This window comes from Diorhabda carinulata, chromosome 3 (genome assembly GCF_026250575.1).
Source record: "Diorhabda carinulata isolate Delta chromosome 3, icDioCari1.1, whole genome shotgun sequence".
NCBI lineage: Eukaryota > Metazoa > Arthropoda > Insecta > Coleoptera > Chrysomelidae > Diorhabda > Diorhabda carinulata.
In genome coordinates this window covers 28878578-28905886 of record NC_079462.1, presented here as the reverse complement: position 1 = coordinate 28905886, position 27309 = coordinate 28878578, and the positions used below count along the sequence as shown (strand labels likewise).

The 27309-nt window shown below is 30.5% G+C and overlaps 1 protein-coding gene across 1 annotated transcript; it reads left to right on the top strand.

Moving 5' to 3' along the window:
- The first annotated feature begins 20 nt into the window (after positions 1-20).
- Positions 21-26196, top strand: LOC130891163 (polyamine-transporting ATPase 13A3-like). Its single transcript, XM_057795756.1, has 17 exons — positions 21-365; positions 1198-1425; positions 1633-1855; positions 3659-3863; positions 5073-5286; positions 6667-6980; positions 9865-10053; positions 11107-11316; positions 11378-11494; positions 16349-16630; positions 18133-18250; positions 18853-19028; positions 20280-20474; positions 21880-22086; positions 22940-23024; positions 24081-24556; positions 25774-26196. Exons 1-17 carry the CDS (start codon positions 332-334, stop codon positions 25903-25905), a joined length of 3405 nt encoding a protein of 1134 aa, XP_057651739.1. The 5' UTR covers positions 21-331; the 3' UTR covers positions 25906-26196.
- The last annotated feature ends 1113 nt before the right edge of the window (positions 26197-27309 follow it).

Genomic DNA, 27309 nt, shown 5'->3' with positions numbered 1-27309 from the left:
CATACTGACATCTCTAGTTTGTCGTTTTATCCATATATGTAATACTTCTATTTGGTTTTATCTTTCAAACGATTTTAACCTTGAAGATTTTTCATTTCCATGCCAATTTATGTAAACAATTGTTGAGATAATAATATTGGACAGACAACAGAAACGAAACGTGTTAAATAGCTACTTTATGATAAGTGCTTTAACTATAAGACTATAACACAATGATAGCTAAAGTAATGGAAATTATACTCAGTCTCAATTTTATAACATAATAATTGACTGTTTGAATTTGATTGATTGATTAAAGTACGATAAGGAAAGATCAATTTTAAATACAAAAATGAATGGTTATAATAGACTGGAAAATAGAGAAAGTAAGTTTTTACAATGTGAATAAAAATTTATTTAGAGGGAAATAGGAATTCAACTACCTATTTCATACAAAATTACCTTTTTATTTTTTTAATAGAGAAGTCTCATGAGTAGTAATCTGTGGAAATAGGAAATAATTAATTTGCCTTTTAACCCGATAATAGATAAAACAACTATTTTTATGACTAGGAAGTAAATTCAATGTTTATGAAGAACAATTTCAGTGTTTATCTCTATTACAATAATTAAATACCAAATCCTTCATATTTTCTAATAAATGAATAATTTTAATATTTTAAAATAAGAATTATTATAGCAAATTATGAATATATTAATGCATTAATATTTCAAAAGGTCTAAGAAATGAAGAATATATTTTTTTCCATTTATTTTTAATAATCAAGATTAACTTTTAAGATCAAGAGGATAAATAGAATAGTATTGTTAGAACTAGAAAATAAAATGAAAGATAATCCAAAAGTCAATCTTCTAACAATTTATAATAAAAATTAAGGAACAAATAAATATTCAGTTAAATATTATTTAATAAAACAACAGAAATTATCGTTTACATTGTAGATTTAGTAGATATATCATGATGACTTCTATCATTATTTTACAGTATGGTAGTTTCATTAGAAGGGCATTTTTAATAAAAAGATGAATCATTTCAAGAAACATATATTTCAACCTGATTTGCATAGCCTATTTCATAATTTAAGAGTGACTGATCCATTAAAGAGTAGAATTTGTTAATTAACAAATAATATAACATAGAATTCAATTTTTCATCATACATTTAGTCTGATGTGAATATTAAAACTTTAATTTCAGATTATGCATCTATAGAAGTTCATAATTTCCAAGAAATATTAAGTGAATCACGAGATTCAGTTGAGTTCAAAATATGGGGTTTGAGGGAAAGTAAAATCAAAACATTTTTTTATCATTTTATTTGTGTGTTATTTCTTGGAATACCATATTTTATATTAAGTTCTTATCCAAAGGTTAAAAAGATTAAATTCAATGAAGAAGAGCTGAAGACTGCTTCAGTTTTATTAGGTAAGTAAATCTCTAATTCAAGATGATTTTTTAGCAGTTCCAGTTAGAGGTTTTAGTTTGTGTGAAAGTGTGGAGTATGGTATTTTCAGATCAAAAATATTCAAAGCTTCCCATTAGATTGTAAATAAAATGTTACAAATAAATATGGTTTTTTAATTGTATTTCAAATTATGTGCATGATATTTAACATTCAAAATATTTTTGTAGTGTGTGATAATCATGGTCAATACAAATATATTAAAGTAGAGACTGAAAATGTATCCTTGCCGACCATAAATCAACTTAGATATTTTTTTCATCAACATACCAAATATCTGTGGGATGCAAATATAAATGCATTTGTTACATTAGATCAATTAATTCCATCAAAATCAGTGGATGACTATTTAAAAAATACAGATGGTCTAACTGATGATGAATACCAAAACAGGTAGAGTGATACTTTAATAAAAATTATAAAGTTTTTTAGATAAAATAATGGTATTTAATTACGGTGTCTGTTATTAATATATACAGTTGGTCCAGAATATCAATATTACAAAATACAGATACTGTGCATGCGCATCTGTCCTAATTTACTTTTACCAAAACGTTCCTTTTAATGGAGCTAGTGCCATCATAAGTCTTCAATGATGTAATTTCTTTTAAAATATAGTCTTTTGTCAGTCTTAACAATTAATTCGTAAACTATAAGGTAATATGCAAAAATTGTGTTCTTGTTTGATTTCTCTTATACACACCAATAAGAATATTACTAAATGAATGAAAATATCATCATTGTTCTGGCAGAAGTCCCTGTCCAAAAAGACACTTTTGCAATAGAACAGTTTGAAGGTGTAGAGCTTATTAGGCAGTGCTGTAGATGAATTAAATCATTAAAAACTAACTACTTGTAGGACTTGATGAGTTTTGTCAGTCTATAGATTGGTTAATTTTAAATTGAGTAGTGTGAATATATTGCTGAAAATTGGAGTTAATGACTTTCACCAGAATATTGACAATATTATCTACATGACAATATATAAATCCAATAATATGTTAGGGTTGTCAAACTGTTGAAAAAATTTTGCGAATTTCAATTCATGCATTAACTCAGATTTTGCTATATTATTAGTGAAACATATTCCATCGAATAATTTCACAAAAAGGTGAGGTAATGCTATTCTGTTAATTCATAATTTTTGTAGTTATTCATAGTTTCATTAGCAGTAAATGGATTAAACATAAATTAAGTAAAATAACCGTATCATATATGATGAATGGTAACATGATTCACTATATTTATGTGTTAAAATGTATTGATGACCTTGTTCCTTTGATTAGAAAACAACTATTTTATCACAATTAATTCTATTGTTTTCTCTTTTAAACAGTTTATAAAATGATATTACATGATCCAAATGCAATAAATTGTGGAGATTAAAGCTTTTTTATTAATCATGTATACTGTTACTTTTTAACATATAGTTTTTGGTATTAAATATTTTTTAAACAAATTCATATTACAAAATATTTTCCATTTCAATATTCTTCAACTTGATTTCTGCATTCTTGAGAATGCGCAGAACCGAGTTGGAGCCTCGGAGGATAGAGAAATCGTTGCCATTCTGTCTTTCTTAGTCGGAACAGCTTCCACTTATAGAAACTGCTTTTATAAAAGTATTACATACGTGATAAACACACCTTTTTACCTTTGTCCGCCATTCTTCTATGTCTTCTGTTGTACTTCTGTCACTCAAAGATAGGTAACTAAACCAATCAGCCATCTTGTTAATATATGTCTTGTACCAGGGGAGTAACAAATGTTCAATTACAGTTGAATATCGTAAATCCGGACTTTTAAAACGTGGAATATTTGAAATTCGGACTGATTCATTCTTATTGGTAATTTTTAGCTTCTGTATTTGGCACTAGATGGCGACACCAATTTATTTATTGTTTCTTCACTATTATTTTTATTAATGTTTATATAACTTGAGGTTTATAATCTTTTTATTATTATTATTATTTTATAAATATCTCTCCCTATCTTTACATTACTATGTAATGCTATATAATTTTTCGTTAGCGCGAAATCTAAAATCCGGAACCAATCCTTTCCTAACGTTCCGGATTTACGATGCTGTACTGTATATGACTTTGTACATTGGTTTCTGTTCTTCTAAAAGAATTAAGCATTAATGTAATTAACGTTGCTATATGTTAGCATTGTATAATTCAATTTTTATTATAGCTTAGATTTGTATGGATTTAATAAAATAGAGGTGGAAATAAAATCCTATTGGACTTTATTTATTGAAGAAATTCTTAATCCGTTCTACGCCTTTCAAGTATGTTCCATTATCTTATGGAGTATTGACGATTACGCTGTGTATGCTGCTTGTATTGTTATTCTAACTTTATTTTCTAGTGTAACATCACTACTTCAAACTCGGAAGGTTAGTAGTAATACATTATTTTCCTCATAATCATTAATATTTCTCAAAATCTAGAGTAAATAGCAAAACATTAAAATTTGAGAAACCTGACCTGCAATTCTTAAGAACAAGAAGCAGATTGTTAAAATTATGAATTGGACACCAACATATTACAAAGTTTTGTTGTTTGTGTTATTGCCACATTAATTTTATGTATACAAGTTTGTTTCAACGTTTTATTTTTATTGAAATGATCATTCCAGCAAAGGAAAAGGGTTAGTAGTACCCTAAGGATCTCCATGATTTGGAAACTGCCATTTGCTTTACAAATTAAAGTATATTGAAGCTTTTTTTTCATTTGAGTAAGCAAAACCATAGAGACTTTTCCAACTTATCCATGATGGAAAGAGTTTGATAGAAAATGGTGTAGAAACCTTCTCAATATTCAACTTCTGCAAAATCATAATTATATAATTTTTATGGTCAGCAATTGTGGAGTAAGGGTTACGGCAAGATCATATGGGATTACAGCTGGTAGTCTTTTTATCACAGACCATTAAAGACAGCATTTTTAGTTTGCCCAAGTACACCTACACTGATAAAAACGTTAATGGGGTAATATTTTATTTAACAATCAGTCATAACTGTTGTTTTAATGAGGTCTACCTTAAAAGAGTGCATTATCGTATTGGTAAATTATGGTAGAGAAAGTGTTATGGTATGATCTGGTATAAGTTTGGAAGCCTCCTTAGAGTTGGTAGTGTTTCGGGGAGGCTTTTATTTATAGAGTTGTACAAAATTACTCTCACAAAGTGAAAAGTGCAATTCTAGTTTGGTCCACAGAAGACTTTAATCTTATTGAACACTTGAGAGATGATATGGGCTATAGAGTTGGAATCTTACTGCTACCAATTGCAAACCTAATGAATTGGCTAAATATTAGATTGGACAAAATGCAATTATAAAGTTGATTCTAAGTAGGGATTGAAGGGAACACGGGATTCCAATACACTGTATTAAATCGAATATATATTATAGCAACATAATTTTTTGTAAAATCCATAATACACATTTTGCCTCATTTTTAATAAAACTTGTATATTAATTATGCTTATATCGGTATTAATAAATTGAAGACTATTAAGTGGTTCGTTTTGAGATACACGAATGATTACATTTATTATATTCTTATATATATCAAGACCTTTCAATAGATGATATGATTTTTAGCAAAGCGAAGCTCTTCATGATTTGATTGAATCATCGAAATGTCATGAAGTTACAGTGATACGTAAAAAAATAGAAGGGAACCAAAGTATGGTGATTGATCCATATCTTCTGGTGCCTGGAGATCTCATTGTTCTTCCTGCTTCTAAATATATCATGCCGTGTGATGCAGTACTTCTTACTGGCCAGTGTATTGTCAATGAAAGTGTTTTGACAGGTAGAGAGACTATTTTAAATATAATCTAAGACATGTTTTTCCAATATTAATTTTTGGTAACATTGGATTTCAATATGAAGTGGGATTTATATTATTGTGTACCTTGTAATAGATTAATTAATTTTACCTAAAATTTTTATTAATAAAAAAGGGTAACTTTGAGTGATTGAAGATTGGTTAATCTTATTACTGTTAAGAATATATAGAATAATTGAGCACGTATCAAAAAGGCATTTTTAGAATTCTTTGCGAGGAATAGTGAACAATTTAAAATTAAATTCAAATTCAATGTTTTTTGTGAAAGTTATTATATTATTATTATATATTCTTTGTTTTATATTATAAAACTGTCAAATGAATCCTACTAAAGAGAAGGACTATGGTGTGGATGATGAATAAAAATATCATTAGTGACTACAACTTTTCAAGACATTCCCTGGTGACAAATATGACGGGAAGGAAATAAAGTTAATATCATTGTTTTAGAATGTAAACCTACTAAATCAATTTTTGATTGCAAATGACTTTTGAATACCATTCGAAAGAAAAAGAGACGGCCTATCGTCTGAGAAAACGGTTACTACAAAATAAGACTGCCAAAATCTACCAAGCTACAAAATAGTTTATAAAACCATGAACAATCAGTTGTTTTTCTCTAGTTTGTAGGTTTTTATTAAACATTTTGTTAAATATCCAAACTACTTTTTTGTCTTTTGTCCTAAGTAACAATTAAGTTTTTCTAATTCCTCTAGAAGCACCTTGAAATGAGTTAGCAGGTTTACATTCTATCTAAAGTGACAATACATCATCCAATTTACAATAGATCAGAGCTATGACGACATTACAAATATTTACTGTTGAATATTTTCAAATATACATCAAAGCCATCAAAAAGTGACATTGGCAAATTCGAATGTTGTGGCACTCATTCTTTTGATGAAATGGCATAAATTCCAATTTACTATAAAACAGAAGTTGGACGAGTATCAATATTCACCCAACACTAATAGCAACTAAAATCTAGAATTTTTTAAAAACTCCAGTCACAATTCGAAGAACTCATTTCAAACCAATGCCACTGGAGGCAAATTCAAATATTGTACCACTCATTCTTTCGATAAAATAGCATAAGTTCCAATTTACAAGAAAAAAAGAGGTTTAACGAGTATAAATATTTACCCAACTGTGACAAAAAGTTATGGTTCCAAAGTATGAACCAACTATATACTTTTTTTATTTATTATACAATTTATTTATACAATTGTTGAGGTGAATATAGACCAGTAATATCATAATTTTGTAACTTGGTTCAAATTTAGAGTTTTATAAATGGTGTCCTATATATTTTTACAAATGAGAATTGTGTTATATTATTTTTAGGGGAAAGTTTGCCAGTAAAAAAGCCTGCATTACAATCCAGCACAGAAATTTACAACATTGAAACACATAAACGACACACGATCTTTTCGGGTACAACTGTGAATCAAACACGTTACTACAAAGGCGAACACGTATTAGCAAGAGTAGTGCGAACTGGTTTTGATACGACAAAAGGTTCACTTGTTAAAAGTATACTATTTCCAGCACCTGTTGGTTTGAAGTTTTATAAAGACAGTATGAAATTCGTTCTGGTTTTATTTGTTATAGCAACTATTGGAATGTCATATTGTTTATACCTTTATATTTCTCGATCTGTAAGTATGATCCGTTTTATTACTGTTTTTTTATTTTATACCATTTGAAAAAGAAATTGAAGTTGAAACATATCGATAAAAGAGGTTTGTTCGTGGTAGCTGCACTGGTAAAACTAGTTCAGGAAGAGTACACTAAAGCGTTCTTTGTAGCAGAACCGCCGCTAGTAGAACCGCCGCTAGTGTCGCTGTTCTTAGAAGCAATGCAAGAGAACTAGTTCACTCATTTCACTGTCCTGCTTGCACTAGGTTTAGAGTCAGTTCAGCCAGTGTGATGCAATAAGTGTAATCTGGAAACGGTGGCACTACATCTTCGTCATCGGAAGAATGTAAAATATCAAAAAGTACTAAATCGTTTTCCATTATTGTTAATACTACAAGGTCTGAATCACATTAAATAACCTGAAATACAACAATCAACAAAGGCTTCATTGCTCTCTGCACTATATCGTTCTTTGTATCCGACGAACTAATTTTATACACTCATGAACTGGCCTGCACTGGTCCAGTTCAGTACAGTTCCAGTGCAACTACAAGAACAAACCTAAGAATTATAATAAAAATCTAGCTTTCAAGGGGGTATGCTGGTCTAGAAGCCTAAATTTTAGGCACTTTTGAAACTACTAATTTTTTTAAATGATGTTTATTGGCTTTTTAATATAAAAAAAATTGTGAAAAAAAATCAGAATTTCATTAAATTACAGGTCGGTAAAGTGGGGGCTATAAAAAACGTTGCACCCTGGTTAATATGTTTCTAGCCCTTGTAGTGATCTGGAACAAAAAACTTTGAAACATTTTCAGTCTGTAAAGATATCGCTATCGCATTGACCTTAACCAAAAAAAAAATTCACAAAATGGCGTCGTCATGAATTATCAAATTTTTTTGAATCTTTCGAATATTTAAAAACACTCCAAATTGATTTTTTTTACATCCAAAGCAGACCCGATAGAGATATATATTTATATAAATAAATCCACCCAATTTCAAAGGAATCGGTTGGATAGAAACTTGAGATTTCTTGTCAACCATTTCAAAAAAGGTAGTCGATAAAAGCGCGTTTAAAGTTTGAGAAACAATTCCAATAACTCGCATAATAATATTTAATACTCACATACATTACGTATGTTCTTTCGGCTAAACGAGCTGCTCGGCCTTGTTTTGAAGCGGCAGAAGCTCGTAGTTCAGGGCGGTCAATCCGAACTTAAGTTAAGTCTGACAGCAAATGTATGAGCTTCAGTACCAAGAGCCATGCCCATAAATTCCATCATTTTTAAGATCGGTAAATAACCTTCATTGAAAATGGCAACAGCTAAATAATTGGCAATTTGAATAGTTCCAAGATGAATATGCTTCAAAGCAAATATCTATGTAAAAAATCATCAGATAATAAACTTTTATAAATGGGCTCAATTAATTTTTCATCCAGAGGGGGATGTTCATGGACAAACCCTTCAAGAGTGTTGTGGATTCTCATCGCTTGTACTTTTATACATGCTATACTTTTATATATGCTGCTGCCACACATCTTCAACCATTGAATGTTCTGCAAAACAAAACTATCAAACGAGTCTTTAATAAAGGATTATTATTATTATTATATTTCGATCTTCATACTCTTCACACAATCAGGATGACGACTAATTGCCAGACCGTAGTATAAACTCAACTCATTGATGACTTTATCTGTCAATTTACCAGCTTCTCTGCTGCTTTATGTAAACTGGCATCCATACGTTTCTGAACACGCCCAACACACTCCTTTTTTCTACAAGTGGATCATCATCATACGGGTTCGTATCAAGACTACCTTAAAATGTCTTGGAGTTTCCATCTCCAATATATTTTCTGTACTTTATGTTCAACATTTTTTAAATTGCGAATAAGACTTTATCGGGTAGGGCGGCAGTTTTTCGAAAACATCCTTTATATCAACAATTTCTAAAATTGAGAGTACATCTAAAAATAAACAGATGCAACCTTTCAAAAGGGAGAATTAAGAAACTTATAATTGGTTTTTATTGCTGAGCTTATCACCTGGAAACGTTAATTTTCTTTAAAATGTATATAAAACCGTACCTGCAGCCTATTGTTTAACCCCTTTTTGACTTTTTTATTGTGAAACTATACAGGTATGATTTATGGCTAATAATTATAAATAGATAATGATTTGTGATATCAAATACTCAGGAAATATTTATTTGATGGTTGGGTAAGACTTTGGTTTGGCAACAAGTATTTTTAGGGACCGTGTATATATTTCGATGGGGGACTGTCTCCTGAATCGAACGACAAAGTTTTTTATTTTAAGAAACGACCCCTTAAGAAATTATAGGTTTATACATCCCATTATAACCCTATGGGAAATATTAATATACAGTAAAATCGATAGGTGACGTTGACAACAGTGTCTCTGCAAATGCGCCACACAACGATAACTTAAGCCAACCTAACTTAACTTTAACTTGAATAAATTAATGAAATAAAAAGACAAAATCGATGGCAAAATTCAATGAATTCAACATTAAAGTCTTCTTCAAGAACACGATATCTGTAGAAGAAGTCTTTTGTTGGCTACCGTTCTTAATGCGCTGAATGTCAACTCCAGTGTTGGCTAAAAAATAATATTTTAGAATAGAGAAAAACCATTACTCTTTCATATTTATTGACAAGCTTTTTTACCATTTATTAAAATTTCCAATTTGGTTATATTGGGGCATATAATTGCCTACAACTTTTAAAGGGTTTGTTTCATAAAAAAAACTTTTATGCCGATCTACTCACAAAACGGTACCCTACCAAAATATGTATACGGTCCCTAGAAATATTTGTACTGTTAAACTGAAGTTAAGCCTATAATTGTTCTTTAATAATAATTTTAATTTTGAGGCACCTTTGCGAGATATCATTATAAGATCTTTGGATTTAATAACCATCGTTGTTCCGCCAGCATTACCCGCTGCAATGGCAGTTGGTACAGTATATAGTCAAAGCCGTTTGAAAAAATTTGGAATATTTTGTATAAGTCCACCCAGAATTAACGTTTGTGGAAAAATTAAAATTGCGTGCTTCGATAAGGTAAATACTTGTTCAGACATCTACATAAAACCGTTATACCGTGAAAAAAAACTGTCAAAAATATATTTCTATAAAGAAAAACATATTTTCAATGATTATTCTAGATTTTTGGTGTATTTTATTAATAATAGTTCTTTATCAAAATATTTTTTAATATTTTGGTCTTCAAGAAAATATAATTCATAACTATAAATATATTATTCACTGGCTGATTATCAGATTACAATATATTTCAATTTTATGTATGTATACAAAAATCTCTGATGTTAGTTTCCCAGATCCTGAGAATCTTTGCCTGTTTCAACCCCTGTAGGTTGTTTGGATTTTATGACATTGGAGCTTAAAACTCTAATGGCTGCCTGATTATCGGACAGGATGATGATTTTCTGTTTGCGATAGTTCCTATCTAGATTAATAAATTTCTGCTTGAAAAATTCTTGGTGGTTGCCCAGGAATGTTTGCTTCTGAGCCCATACACTTCTATTCTAGTTCTGTGCTGCTTTAGATCCATCGATATACGCTTTGATGGCATTTATGTTCTTTTCTCATATGGTGCTATGATCCCACTTATTTCTACAGCTGAGTATTGAGATGAATTTTTCCCAAAGCTAAACATTTTCGGTGCATTATCCTGAGCCATGTCTCAGTTTTGGTCTGTCTCTAAACATTCTGAGTAATGTTTTTTCCGCCACGCTTTCCAGAACTATGTGAAGAGATTTTGAATCACTTCTAGTGCAGCTGTTGGGCATGATTTCATGGCCCTATTTGCACATAAGAAAGCCAGTCTTTGTATTTTCGAGAGATTGTTTTTCATGGAAGCTTTAATACCCCAAACAAAAGCGCCACATGTGATGATTGGTCTAACAATTGCCATGCATATCTACAGTAAGTTATTTGGGTTACAATCCCAAGTCATCCCTTCGAAGTTTCCGCACACTATCAGGGTTTTGTGGCTTTAGTGGTTATTATAGTAATTATAAAATATAAAAATTAACATGCAAGTTGTTCTAGAAGTATTTTTTGAATATGTATATATTCATAATTGTATTTTAGACGGGTACTTTAACTCATGACGGGTTAGAAATGAGTTGTGTGATTCCTTGCAAAAATTCTACATTTTCCGAACCTGTAAATGACGTTAACGTTTTGGATATAGAAGATCGATTGGTTCAATCAATGGCTGCCTGTCACTCTTTGACAAGAATTCAAAATGAGCTGAATGGTGATCCGTTGGATTTAATTATGTTTCGATTCACAAATTGGGTGCGTATTTTAAAGAACTAATTTTTGTTGAAAAGAAACGATGAAATTTGATCAATTTTAGAAATTAGAAGAACCTGGACAATCAGAAAATACTAGATTTGATATGCTAGGGCCAAATGTAGTGTCACCATTCTCCCAAAATGACATATTACAGGATTTGAACATCGCTAACTACGAAGTAAGCAAGGGTTTTTGTTATCTCTGTTACATTGATATTAATGAATAGCAACAGTAAAATTATGTTTTAAAGAATTAAAGATAAAGTCAATTAAATCTTTCAATCAGTATCTGAAGAGAGATATGTTGAAAACAACTTGAATATACTAATGAAAAATGTATAATTATTTTTTATTATTAATATCGATTAAGCAAACTGTCCACAATGTTACAACTACACTAACAATCACAATCACACAGTCTGACATGCATTTTGATAACTAACTTTTTGTGTTTAGAGACTAATGGATATATAAATCATGTGACAGAAGTAGTATTGAAAAAAAAGTACTGTATGATATGAAGGTCTATCATACAAAATTACTATGTCCATTCTTCCTTCAATTCAAATTATATATAACTGACAGAAATTTCTGAGATTTGACTCATCTAACTTTGAGTTTTCAGCACTATCGAATTCATTTTATAATTCTACTACCAGTCAAAAGTTTTTGCCCATTCTAAAGTATGCACAACAAATAACAATAAAACGACTTTGTTATTTATATTTGTTTATATATTTAAATTTTTGATTCGTCGATGTAAGCCACTTTTGTTTTTATAATCGTCATCTATTTGGTTCCATTCGTTTTCTAGGATATTCCAAAGATGTGAATTGGAAGTAGGACACCTCTTTATGACTATCTTATAATTTGTCCCACAACAACTCAATCGGATTGAGGTCGGGCGAATATGACGGCCAAATCTTTCAGTACAATCTTTCTTTCAAATCTTTCAAAAACTATCAATATATCCAATACCAAATCTCCAGTCGCCCTTCCTCCAAAATATCTCCATCGCCGAGTCTCCGCTTTGTTTTACAGTCGGAATTACACATGAATCTATCATTCCTTCTTCACTCTTCTAAACCTAAAAATCTCTAATTTTGACTTATCACTCCATAAAATTCTCTCCTACTCTTCATACGTCCAGGTTTTATATTTTGGCTTACTGAAACCTCATTTATTTTGACGTCTTTCTTCGCTACCACTCTTCCAGGTCAGTTTATCTCAATCTTCATGTCTAGTACTTCATTGTAGAAGTATTCAAAATCAGATTCCTAGATTTATTAATCTGAGCTGCTGTCTTGAGTCATCGATCACGTTGCCTGATTAATATCGACACGTTTATCTTAAGCGATTGTGGTTTCTCGAGGCCACCCTGAACGGTTTCTATCACCATAGCTCCTGGTGGAAGTATATTTTTTCACGTTGTAGACGATATATTTTCAATTCGACGGCAATGGTACGGTTGCTTTTCCCTAGACTATAAAGACTTGTGATTAATGCATGACTTTCAACCGATAGTTTCTTGGTTTTACCATTTTTAAAACTTACAAGTCTGAATTTGCGAGAAAGAAGACAAATCGTATACAAACTTCACAAAAAGATGTCTTGGTGCGAAAAGTATACGCTCTTACGTCTCACAGGGTTAACTTGGACTAAACTACAATCATAAATACCCAAGAAATAATTCATAGTTAAAGAGTAATAAACAAATCAGTCGGTATTCGCATTGTTTTAACTTGTCCCACTCAATGCCAAAATGTAAAAAACGCTCGAATAAATCAAACAATTAATGGACACTACTTTTTGAGTTGTAAGACACCGATTCAATTTTCGCTTGACAATATGAAAGAGAATGTGTATTATAATAAAATTGATTTTGGGGTGGGCAAAAAATTTTGACCGGTAGTATATATACAGATAAGACACACAATGGGTAAATTTGCATACGATACTATTATCCTAACTACCCATGAGAATCCAGTCCATCTCTTTCATATAGATTAATGCGTATATCCTTTATTAATGTTCATTATTTATACTAATAAAAGAATGTTTAACTTGAGTCTTATTTACAGAGATTTTTATCACTAGATTTTAGGAATAAAAATTTAAAACTTAGTTATTAGTAACAAATAAATAATAATTTTTTTTATAGCGTTGCTTATGATTTTAAAGGATGACAGGTATGTTATCTTTCCATAATTTCACCACCATATATTATAAAAGTCATCCACTGCATCTGTCTGTCTATTCACGATGTTCTTAGTGCAAGACATTGTTTTACATTTCCAAGCAGCGAAAACAAAATGTTCAAGTGCTTCAAACATTGAATTATAAATAATCCTAGAACTTGGTCAGTATTAACAAGTGTACAGTGTAAACAAAGCAAAACATGAAGCATAAATAGATAAGACCAATGTGCCTAAACATCAGTACCAAAAAAACAAATCTTATGATTATTGCAAGAAACATAAATATGTTTGAAAACGCCACCATAACATTTAACGCTATGCCCTTAGAGAGGGAGGATAAATTCAAATATCTGGGAATCGTAAAGACTGGGCATCAGGCAAAGAAATAAAATGTCGCATTGAACAAGCCCGACAAGCATTCTTGAGGTTTAGAAGAGTGCTTATTTGTCCCGATTTTTATCTTAACCTACAACTGAGGTTCGTGAAGTGCTAGGTTTGGTCGGTGCTTCTCTACGGTTGGAAGCTTTCGAGATGTGGCTGCACCGCAGAATCCTTAAGGTGCCTTGGACGGTTGGAATTGAAGAACGAAGAAATTCTGAGACGCATCGGCAAACAATTTGAATTATTAGAATTAATTAAGAAGATAAAAATGGCGTACCTAGGGCACATCATGCGAAACAACAAATATCAATTTTTGCACCTACTGATCTATGGTAAAATTGAAGGAAAGAGAGAGAGGGATCGCAAGGAAGAAAATGTTTTGACTGCGAAACATCAGGCAGTGGATTGGTACTACACGATATAAAATACTTAAGATACACTGCAAGAAATAGAGAAGCGATGGAAAATGTTATAGTGAACATCCATTAGGGAATATGCATTAAAAGAAGAAGAGTTGAAAAAATTCACTAAAAAAGAAGAAGAACTCGGAAAGTACTGTACGTATTTTCATACAGTTTTAACCAACGGATGAAGTGACCCACAGGGAAGGTTATGTTAGGTTATTTAGTTTGTCAAAGTTGAAATGTGACGATATTTGTTGATATTGCCGATAAAAGTCTGGGGGGTTTCGGCAAAAAGTTGCATGATCCGTCCATATTTATCCAAATGATAGATGATAAAATATTCTTCTCTTATAGATCTACAACAAAGTCCGTCGTATCATATCTCATAAGGATAGCTTACGAGACACCTTCTATTATCTTTATTCTTATCAACTTAAATACTATAGTTACCTTAAGCATTTCACTTTATCATAATCGTTAACAGCAGTAGTTATCGGAGTATCGGACTTATATAAAATAAAAGCAACGATAGATGTTTGCCCGGCACTTCTTACTTCAGTAAAATCGCTATTATCATGCTTTCTTTTTAAGTGCATACTGTAATTTTTTCCGGAATTTTTCATCGTAAAAACGGCATTTAACTTTCCTCGTCAAATTCGGACTTACGTTTATAACCGACCGTACGTCGTTGCCGGGGCGCTTTCGTGTCAGATGCATGCGCACGTTGATGAATCGGCTCATATAGGATACGAGCAAGACAACACGCGGCTGAGAGAGAAAAAGTGTTGCTTTGCTTTTAGTTTCAATATCGGAAATTATTTTTTAAAATTGAACTGAAATTTTTCCGCTAAAAAGCAAAAGTATCCCCGCACGGCGTGCGCATGTTCGTCTATATTATACAGCTCTTGTAGTTATCACGAAAAAAGTTCTATATTTTTGTCTAGTTGTCACAATTTTCTTTCTTCGGTTGTCTGTTGGCAACCTTAGGTTCCAGCTAGTTTACAGTGAAGAAGATTTTACTCAAGGGCGCCATCTGATTTTTGTCCAAAGCGTAACCTTATGTTTATTCACCCCTGTAAGTCAGGAAATGAAGAAAAAAAAATAGACCCACCTTAAGAAAAAAACGTTCTTCAATGAAACAAAATAAATGTATGAGTTTTCAAAAAGGGAAATACCAACAAAAAATTAATGAATTATAAAGAAAACTTGAAAGCTACAAACAGTAGAACTAAAAGTGTGCTTTCATGGGAAGCACTGGAAGGCACGAATAAAATGAAAAATAACACAAAAATGACTAAATATCATTTACAATAATCTATAAAACATTATTATAAGAAGTTTTGCCAACAAAAAAAACTGACAAAATTAACCAATGCTATAAAAATTTATATAATTATCTCTGATCTACTCCCTTTATAAGGACTCCTTCGAACAACGCCAGAATGCACAGATATACAGATACACAGATGTCAATTGCGACTTTTTTCTTTGACTTTTACAGCAACTTAACACCACTAATAACCACAAGCATTTTGCTTGACATAAATGACTTTGCTGGGATTATCGCCAACCTTCGTTAGAAGAGGGCACCCAAAGAAGAAGAAGATTTTGCTTGACGTATGACCTCACTCGTATACAAGTGAAACCCAAAATATATCTAATGAATTCTCGATTTTATTGTCTTGTTGTCTTTACAATGGAAACGGAGTCATTCGATTATGAGGGTCGCTAGTTTTTTCATAAAAATGAATAAAAAGTAAAATATAAACATAAACCATACTTTGTTTTCGGGGTTTTAGGGAAATAACTGCTCTTTCAACCATTAAAATTTTGATGAAAAATGAAAATGTTTTGAGAGAAGCAACAAACTGCACAAAACTTATTTTATATTGACACCGTCTAATTGCAATTATCAATTTTTATTTATATTTTGTTAGTTTTTTATTAAAAAAGAGTTTTTGCTGGGGTAAACTGATTATGTAAGCAAATTCTGTGCTTTGCTACTATTCGTTTACCCAACGTGTGAAATTGTTTTGTTTTCTTTTTTTAGCTACCATATTTAATAGGTATATTGAAGGAATTTACTTTTTCTTCGACACTACAATGTATGTCTGTAATATGTCGTGATTTACGCCAAACGAATATGATTGCTTTTACAAAAGGAGCTCCAGAAAAATTGCTCGGTTTGTGTCATACTGAAAGTATTCCCAAAGATTTTCATGAGAGACTGTCTCAATATACCGCGCAAGGTTATAGAGTTATTGCTTTGGCTTACAAGGATTTACCAAATACTTTTAGATGGATCGACGCGGAAAAAGCTAAGAGAGATAAGGTAAAAAATATTTTTTAACAATAAATAACAAATTTTTAAACTATAGATTACAAAAATGTGAAAATTTTCGGAAAATATTGAGGCTATAATTTTAGTAGCAAAATTTTTGTATCACATAATTTTACTGGAAAATATCCACGTTTTATTTACTAAAATCATCAAAAAATTATACCAAGTGCAATTCAATCTTAAATAAATGAACTATGTTGTTTATTGATTCTGCTATGTATTCAACTGCTATTTTTTCACACTTATACCTTGTACATATTTTAACTCTTTGTAACTCGTTTCGTATGTCAAATTTCCTTTCCTCTATTGAGATTTGTAAATTAGAAACAGTTATATCGTTATCATTTGTAGTACAACTTCTCTACCTAATTGTTCTATTTAGTTTTTGAATGCCTTTTTCTCTAAAATTATTTTCACCCTGTTACAATTAATCGTTAGTTACATTTACATTTCGTTAACGTTTTCCTCAATTTTCATTTTATTTTATTTCTGATTTTTATTTATCTGCTCATATTTACTTTAACTTATATGATTCGTTCTTTTTTAAATATGGTTATTTAACTCCATATTATATATTTTCCTTTCTACATTGGATTCCATACAAATTTCATTTATTTTGGGACGTTTCTTTGCCTCAAAATTTTTTAATGAATTATTGAATAGATTGGTGGAATAGTGAGTTAACATAAAAGAAACATTTATTTACTTTCTCTATAACATGCTTTTTTCAAACCATTCCAATTTATCTTTCTAGTAAAAACTCAAGAAATTTATATTCAAACGAATTAAAATTAATCTAAATAGTTAATTATGTGAAATATTGGCTGACATTTCAATAAATTGATGAAATTTTCAATTTCATATATTTTGTATTTTGTTAGTTTTTTCTTTCCATTTGTTTGGCAAAATTAACCCATTGAAAAAACAACCATTTAATGGAGAATGGTTAGTGCCATACAAATATGGTATAAGAAATCATTTTATTGAAAAAGAAACAATGATAATGTCTAATACCGATAAAGACATTTCATGAATGAAACTAAGGTAAATATTATTGGTTAGTCCAGGAAGTATAGAACAATCGATTTTTTTTACATTGAATTTTCTTAACTATCCAATTTTTGATTGTACTTTTCGATATCAGTTTTCCTGAAAGTTTCAAAAATGGGTCTGCTTAATAGAAATATGTTAGATTATTCTTAACATGCAGCCCTGCATAGGAGCAACTCCTATATCGGGGCTAACTACTCAAACCTTTCTCCCAGTTCCAGTGATTCGAAAAATATCAAATTTTATATCCAGTTTAAATATAACACACCCTTAGATTACAAATAAAATGAAGAATAGATTCTATATGGTTTTTCACAAAATGATCTACTTCTGCAGTTTCAGAGCTACCTATACAATCTTGTAATCTATTGAAAAATATATATATATATGAAAATTTCATATTGGTGTCATAGAAGTTACTTTAACCAAATTTATATTTTTAGATAGAATGTGATTTAACTTTTCTTGGTTTTTTGATTATGCATAATCCGTTGAAAGAAGAAACTACTCCTGTAATAAAAATGTTACATAATGCGAATGTAAGGACAGTTATGATAACAGGTACTTAAGTTAAAGACAGTCAAACTATATTTTGAATTGATAATTTTTTAAAATATGTTGGCTATAGATTTTCAAAATCACTGTTACGGGAACCCAAAACTAACCGGAATAACATTGAAGTCGGTGAGTCTGTTATATTGACGTGGCCCTTTCTGTTTCACTGCAGCGGTTTTTTTGTTAGTGCTATTTTGTTCTTGTTTCGATTCTTATGATTCTAAGTTTGAGTGAAGAATGTGCAGCTATGAAATATATTTTCTGTTCGATAAAAATGCTACTGAAACTTTTAATATTGAAAATAGCTTCGAGAAAAACTTTAGTGTACGATATGCACAGTTTAAAGATAGCGACTTTTCTATCGATGAAAAATCTTGCAGTGGACATCCAGCTCTTGTCCGAATCGACGAAAATGTAGAATGTCAATCAAACCTTTTATTTGGAAATGCTAAAAAGTTTGTGCAAGTTCCGGTTATTTCTGGGTACCTAACCTAACCTAACCTACTGTTAAATTAGCTTCTAATTTTGACCATTTTGAAGCTAAACTCATTTACCTCACATTTACCTACCAAGTACATTTTAACATGATAATGTTTTGGTTGTTTTAGGTGATAATATCTTAACTGCAGTTAGTGTGGCATATGACTGCCATATGGTGAATAAGACAGATGAAATTTTCATTATAACAGTTGAGGATAACGAAAATAGAGTTCCTAAAATTCATTTTGAAAGGGTGGGAGGTCCAGTAGTTAACGATTTTGTTACTATTAATTTGAATTTTGAAGTGAGTAGTAAACAAATGTGTATATTGAATAGATTATTAGCTTACAATCGCATTTTTTAGCAGATTAGTAATCTACTTTTAAAAAATAAGTTAATTTATTTAAGAATAAAAGAATTTTCAAATATCAAGAATTTTTTCTTTCTATTTGAAATTTTCGTTAAGATTTTATAGCTATTCCAAAGCCATGCCGATAAAAGTATTGTTCCAAATTAATAACAATAAAATAAAAAAATTATTTGGAGAAAATCTGGTGATCTTTGATACCACTCAATCACATTACTTTAATAACTATTTTGTTAAAAATATTTTCCAACTAAGTTTGATTCTTATGTACAAGAAAAAAGTTACTTTAGTTGTTTGTATTTTAAAGCAACATATATACATTTTTTGTAATTACAAGTTTATGGCTTCAACTTTGAAATCAATCACTGAAAACAATCACGAGTCAAAGACAAATCCTCATTCTTACTTTCCCACTTCACTCTAGTCAGCGGTGTTTATTATATATTGTCGTTCGATTGCAATTAAGATGGTTTAAGAATTTAGATTTATATTTCTTTGTTCCCCAAAATTTTTCATATACTGTTTGAGTAATATTGTTAAAGAGGACATTAGTTATGATATCTCCTTATTACTACCTGCTCTTTTGTTTGTTTGTTAGGAAATGGGATTTAGTTTATAAAAACTCTTATGACTCATTTAATGCTCTGGCTGTGGTACTCCAACGAGTCTGATAAGAATTGAATACATGTGTTTTATGGAAGCTCCATGATCACTTACATTATTAAAAATTTTAAGATTGAGAAAACAAGACAGACTTGCATTATACAAAGCGTTTCTAAAGAAGATGCATTGAGACTTTTGTATATGTGTAAAAAGCTAATAAATCTGCTTTGGTTTTTCGTATCCGTATGGTATTTAGTTGAACAATAGTACAGGAGTCATGGTTATTCAGAGAAAAGGAAGTTTGTGATAATAATAGAACAAGCACCCCATTTTATTTGTCGCTGAAATGCCATTATATTTTTTTATAGATATTTTGAATGCTGTCGATTTTCCACAATCGATAATCATTATAATTACTATTCCAGTTTAAAGAATCAAAGGTAACATCTAAGAAATTTGTGTCGATCTTTGTTTGTTAATGTTGGATTTATATTATTTTTTAAAAAGAAACATTTTTGTTCACAGGAAATTTTGTTTATTTTTTATTGATTTTGGACAGTAATTTATTTTTTCATATTTTTGCAGCACCATCACTTCGCTATAGATGGAAAAAATTGGAACAAATTAATTACTCATTTTCCACATATAATTCCCAATATATTAGTTAAAACTAAGGTATTTGCTAGATTCCAGCCCGACCAGAAAACACAGCTGATAATGTTTTTTCAAAAATTGGATTATATTGTTTCTATGGTAGGCGATGGTGCTAATGATTGTGGGGTAAGAAGAGTTGCATTATATGTATAGTGAAACGAATCTAGGCAAATTGTATCTAATGTCGAGTATCTTCATTTCCTTTTGCAAATATAGCCTTTAGCTGATAGATGGGATATTCAAAAATATGTAAAAATTATAAACAAATGAGGTATTACATAGTTGTTAAATGAAACGAGAATCAACTCAACAAATTAATCTAAAGAGCTTTTCAACTGTGTTTTAGATATATTTTTGTTATTTTTTTATGAAACACACATTGAAAAGAACTTTGCCAAGATGCTAAGTAAGAAAGGAGACTGGTAAAAGAGAACACTTTACACAAACTTTCCAAAAGAAATGTCATTAAATTAATAGAATACAAATAGATCAAAAACTACCACACGAACTATGTATGTATTTATATTAGGGTACTATCTACACCGCAACCAAAAGGATCTATTGTATTTTAACAGCTGATTTATTAATCTCACTCCTCTTAGAAGGTTCAGAATATAAGAAGACTGTAGCTGTTAAAGATCTTTGTCTTCTATTTCGTACGTTCCCAGGTATAGTATTCTGAAATTCCGTGGTGTCACACACTTCAAGATAATGTGGATAGAGATTTCGTCCTCTATGCAAGAGAATCCGCACGCTGCATTATCTGCTAGTATTCGGAGTTTGTTTTTACTTAGGTTGGTACAATGAGCAAATCTCTGGTTAAAGTTTCCCATGAGAGTCTTTGCCTGTCCAAGCCTCTGTAGATTGTCTCAGTAACTGGTTTTATCCTTATCCACATTTTTTTTTTCGATGCTTTCTCTATTGTTCTGTAACTGATATCACAATAAAGTTCAGCGAGTCCGTCAGCTGACATAGGAATGCTCATGAAAAACTTAAAATAGGCAAGAACAAAGTTTGTTGAGTTGAGTTACCTGGTCACAAAAGCTTTCAAGGAAAATGTCCAATACACTCGATTGAGTAAACGCTGTGGTTTTTCTATTGCACAATGCACCTATAAAGAGTTTCTGAAGAAAACGGAAACGTAATGCAAAAAAAAATTTGAATCTGAGTAAAAACAAATACCTCTTCACTGGTTTCCTTGCAAGGCACTGCTGCCGCCTTCGAATGAAATTAGGTCTAACTGAAACTGAATGTAGATTCAGTGCAGAGAGGGGTGGAACTGAAGTTAATCTGGTTTTAGAATGTCTTTCCTTTGCAAGCATAGACAGAAAAAGCTTTGTACAAGAAACCTGTAGAGCAAAGATCCAATTTGCTAGAAATCATAACAGTTCATTAGAACTCCAGAACAAGAGGATGAGCTGCAAATGTCGAAAATTTTAAGTTTTTAACAATTTAATTCATATTAAACATTCAAATCCATAAATGTTATTTTTCTTATTAACTCAACTTAATAGAATAACTTTGATTTTAGGCTTTGAAAGTAGCTCACGTGGGAGTGTCTTTATCAGAGGCAGAAGCTAGTGTTGCTGCTCCATTTACCTCTTCAATAAAAAATATTTCATGTTTAGTTTATTTAATATTGGAAGGAAGATGTGCTTTAGTTACAAGTATGGCTATTTTCAAATATATGGCGCTTTATAGTTTGATACAATTTTTTTCCGTCCTAATTTTATACAAGGTACGTTATACAAAATGTTAAATCCTATTCATGTACACTATTTTCTTGTATAATAAAAAATTAGTAAAAGTATATTCGTATCAAAAGAAATAATTAGGGTTCTATAGGAGACTCAGAGTTTCGATACAGTACTTTTCGACAGTGTGGACAAAACTTTTTTATATTTTTTTATAATAACTTTTTAATTATAAGGGAAAATATTAAACAAATATCAAGGTAATGGAAATCAAACATAAAAATAGTAGCTGGATATGGTCTGGATATAAGACATGTAGATTTATAAGAAATATGGTGTGAGGCAGAAACGCCATTAAAAAAATTAAAGAGGAAATCAAAAAAGAAATGAATGAGGAATTGAGAAAGTAGCAAAAATATATGGAATATAAATACATACGAAAGTTACCAAAACTCTAAAAAGGGTAGGAAAAGAGAGAAAAGTTTTTGTATGATGAACATTAAATAGTTGGTGAGGTGTGGAATGTTAATGAATAAAGTAAAAACTTCACATAAATGTGTATTTGGAGATCTACAATCTTGTATTAATACTTTATGCTGTAAATTTTATTTAATTTACTCTTTTACTCCATGAACATGTATGGATTCTGCAAGTTAAAGTCACAAATAATACTGCTAAAGCTATGGAGTTAGACTATTCCAGTATAGCTATGGACAAATCCAAACTTAAATGATAGCAGAACTAAAAAAATAAGGTCATAGTAAATGATCTTCGAAACCGATAGGTACATACAATAAAAATTACTTTATTTACAGAGTTTTTACTAATGTTCAGTTATAGACTTACTGCAAGTCTTCATCCACTTATCCATGTACTTTCATCTATTTTTTTTTTCAGTTACATTCAGAATTGGCAGACTACCAGTTTTTATTTGTTGACTTAATAATAACAACTAGTTTAGCAATAACTATAGGAAGACAAGGTAATAGTATGATTTTAAAAATAATCTCTGTTAATTATAATACTGGAATATTCTGTGGAGTATTTGATCTGACAATAAATCAATAAATGAAATCCCATACCTTATTGAGATTTGAATAAGCTCGATATTAAAAAAAAATGTCCGACAGCATTTCGATAGATTTCATAAACTATTTTGTCGTATATTATTATTCTTTTCACAACAGTAGACGTTTATATATATATATATATCAACTACTAACCAAATATTTATTATGAAAGAGCTGGCCTCAAAGTACTGGGAATATGGTAGAGATTTATACATACTATTTATTGACTTTAGGAAGGCTTATGATAGCCTCAGAGAGAATAACATACCAGAAAAGATAATTAGACTTGTAAAAAAAAGTTGAAGGCTCAAAAGGAAAGGTCAGACTTTAATTCAAAATTAGCGTCTACCACAGTTTAAACAATAAGAAAAATATCTGCTAATAATAAATTCATGTTTCACAAAGTTCAATACAGCTGTACAGGTGTGATGCTCACTGATGAACGCAATCACTACCGCCAGCCAGATAGCTTGTATGACGCCCGGGAGAGTGAGGAAGATTATATGATCAACTTTTGAACTTATTCAGGAGAGACTAACAAAACAGTCAATAAGTAAACCTGATTGTCGATTAGATCAGGAAGTTAATCACCAGTTTTGTCTCGAAATTTTCAAATGGGAAAATGATTCCCTATATTCTTATTCATATTATATAACCATACATTAGCACGTACAAATTCTATCAGTCTTTTACTCAGAGAACTCATTTTTCAGGGTATCTGTAAGTAAAAACTACACTAGAAAAGTGAGGTTATGTTTTTGACGTTGCGTTATCACAGAGTCTCAACTATCTTTGACATTTATGAACGTGTAGAGCGCTTCAAGCTCGCGTTCATTCTGTGTACCGATTAATGGTGAATCGATCCATCAATGGTTCCAAAAACTTCAACTTGCCTTAATGTAGTTGTTGCTTTTTTTATTGAAATTATACTAAATTTTTATTTCATTGAATTTTATTTTATATTTCAGGTCCGTCCGACAAATTAGGTCCAAAACGTCCGATGAGTTCATTGGTTGCAGCCAAAAACGTCATCCCTCTCTTTTTACAAATTATCGTCTGTGCCTCAGTTCAAATTTCAGCTATTTTTTATCTACTTACTCAAAGATGGTTTACACCTATCTCAAGCAATACACTGAATGAAACACAAGTTTCTTGGGAGAACACTGTAATTTTCACCGTGTCTTGTTATCAGTACATTATATTAGCTATTGTTTATTCGAAAGGACAACCATATCGTGAAAGACTGGTAACGAATTTCTGGTTTTTAGTATCGGCTCTTTCATTAATAATATTTATTACTTGGTTAATTGTTTATCCTTGTAAATTTATGGCAGATTTGATGGGATTGGTTTACATACCACATGGAAAACGAGTGGAGAATGATTTTAAATATAGTTTGTTAGTGTTTCCGCTTATTCATCTGTGTCTTGCTGCTCTCATTGAGGTTAGTAAGTATTAGTCACTTTAATTGTAATTAAAATTACATATTAATATTATTTAGGGATTGTACTTCAGTATCCATAACACAGAAATGATTAAGTGATTATATGTTTTCTTACGATTCAGTATTTACTTGATTTCGAAAACATATTTAATCAAATTTCCACTAATTTTCAATACATTTAAAAAATGTTATTGCCAGAAACCATGCAAATCTTTAAAAATCAACATCTGTCGGAACTGAAAATAATAGTGGCTGGTTAATTATAATAAAGTGGGTAAAAACTTTCAACACGTTGAGCACCGATGCGGTCCATAGGCTCGCAACTGAACTTTCCCTTTCCTATGGACCGCACGACGTATTTTATTTGAAGCCTTTTCGCCCAAGGGACCGGGTTTAAATGCGTTTTACAGTTTGGTTAAACCGTCGTGGATCCTTGAAACATTACCTTACACTTGATATATATGGTTTTTTCCATGATCTTCAGCTCCATTGTATTCTATTTGATTAAAATTAAACGCCACTGCTTATCGCAAACTTTTTTGCGGGAGTACTTCGAAGAAATTGTGTTCATACAGCTGCGGCCAATAGAAATGCATTTATGTTTACGATTCAATGTTTTCATTGGTGAGTCCACGTGGACTGATGGTTTGTTAGATGTTTACCGAATTTTATACGGAGTAAACATTAATTTCCATTTCTTAATTTGGTATGAGTGCCGTGCATATCTATGAAATATTGATTGTTTCTCGCATAACTGTCTTCTGCAATTGATATTGGAAGAACTATAACATATCTTCATATTTTCCTGAGTAATAAGTTTAACACAACAAACCATTAATCAATTTAAGTGGAAAAAGAAAATCTATATGATCTGCATTAGGTATCTCCTTCAACGTTACAATTCAAATGTTAATGTTAAAAACCCACATCGATTGTAGCGATATTGATATTAAAAACAATGCGGATAATATGCAGTTATACTGATATTTGCAACAACCCTAATAAATCTTTTAGTCAAATTATCTAGAGTACAACATAGACAATAATAATAATTTGTTTACTGGGTATGAAAGTTATCAACAAATTGTGCAGTGATATTCAGGAATGGATGTATCAACTTTACTAGCCAAACATGAAGGTTTAGCAAATTTTAAAGTTGAAATTTTATAATTTGTTTACATTTGAAAGTTTAAAGAAAATTTTCTTTTATTTTTCAGGTGGGAATGAGCGATAGGGAATGGTTGAAAAGGGCGATACAATTTCTTACCTGTAAATCTACTCCAAAAAATTTTTACAATTTGATTTTAAAAGAAAATCAATTTTCGATGGTAAATAGTGATATTACATAGATTGTTGGAAACACTAAAGACATTAAGTATAAAAATAACAAATGTTTGAACACATATTATTGAATTGATAAATTTGTTTCAAAATGGTGCTCGAGTTTATTCCAGTCACATATTTGCATTGAAGAGTTTGAATTGCATATGTTCAAAACAGTATTTTTAGCAGAAATATATTTTTAATTAATTTGCTACCACATAAACGAATTGATATAGAATTTATGAAACTTTATGTACTCTGTTACTCTGAATTTATGGCTAATGTATGCCTATAAAAAATTTATGTTCACTACATTATCAGATAGGTATATATATACAATTTGTAATTTTTATTAATTATATTTTTTATTAAATGATATATTAAATACTGTATATTATCAAAATAAAAATTTTAATTTTCGATACTGTTTTTCAATTTAACCCGTTATTCCAGATTTGAGGATGTTGCACCTCAAATTTTGTTTTCTCCAACTATACTCTATTTATCGAAGAAAAATAGTAAAGCAAAACATATTCTCGCATAGAGTACATGATCAGAATTGAATACCGAGCATGTAACAAAACCGTATTTAAGAAATTATTTGGAACTTTATACAGCAGATTAATAATATAAATTATTAGTTATTTATGGAACAAGTGAGTAAAGTAATACTTTTTCACGAGTAGGACGGTTTGACGTCGAGTAAATGAAAATTACTCTATTCACGAGTTTCACACAAAATTTTTTCCACGTAGACTTAAAAAAGTTTAACAAAACTTTTATCAATTTTTATTTTGTAATAGTAATATTAGAAGTACAACTGTGAGCATTATTAATTTGAAGTGGAGAAGAAGTAACATTACTATTAATACTTGAATCGGCAACATTTAAAGAGTTCAAAGAAATAACATCGTTTATAGTTGTATTAGTACTACGCAACCCTCTGCAACTGTGTTGGATTTCCACCCTCCGTGCTTTTCACGTTTTTGGACCGATTTAGAAATTACATTATTTATGAATGCAAAAGGATGAAAAAAACGTGAATATTATAACGAGCGTAGAAAAAAATAATTATACACAATTATTATTACACAAATATACAGGGTAAATATGGAACACATACATTTGAAAATATGTGTATTGAAACAGAATAAAATCTTCATTTTTTACCTCAATAAATACATTTTCTTATTCCCCATCAGATGACATGGAGCTTCCACCGTTGTTAACATTATAATAAAATGCTCAACTTGCACATCAATGTCTATATTCCAAATGTTGGTTTCAACCATTTCCTGGGCATGTTGAACACACTTTTTCCACTTATCGGGTGTAATTCTCTGTATAGCTTCGTGAAAAATATTTTAAACATCAGAAAATTCAAATTTTTTTCTGTTATATATTGTTTCATATCTGCCCAGATCAATTCA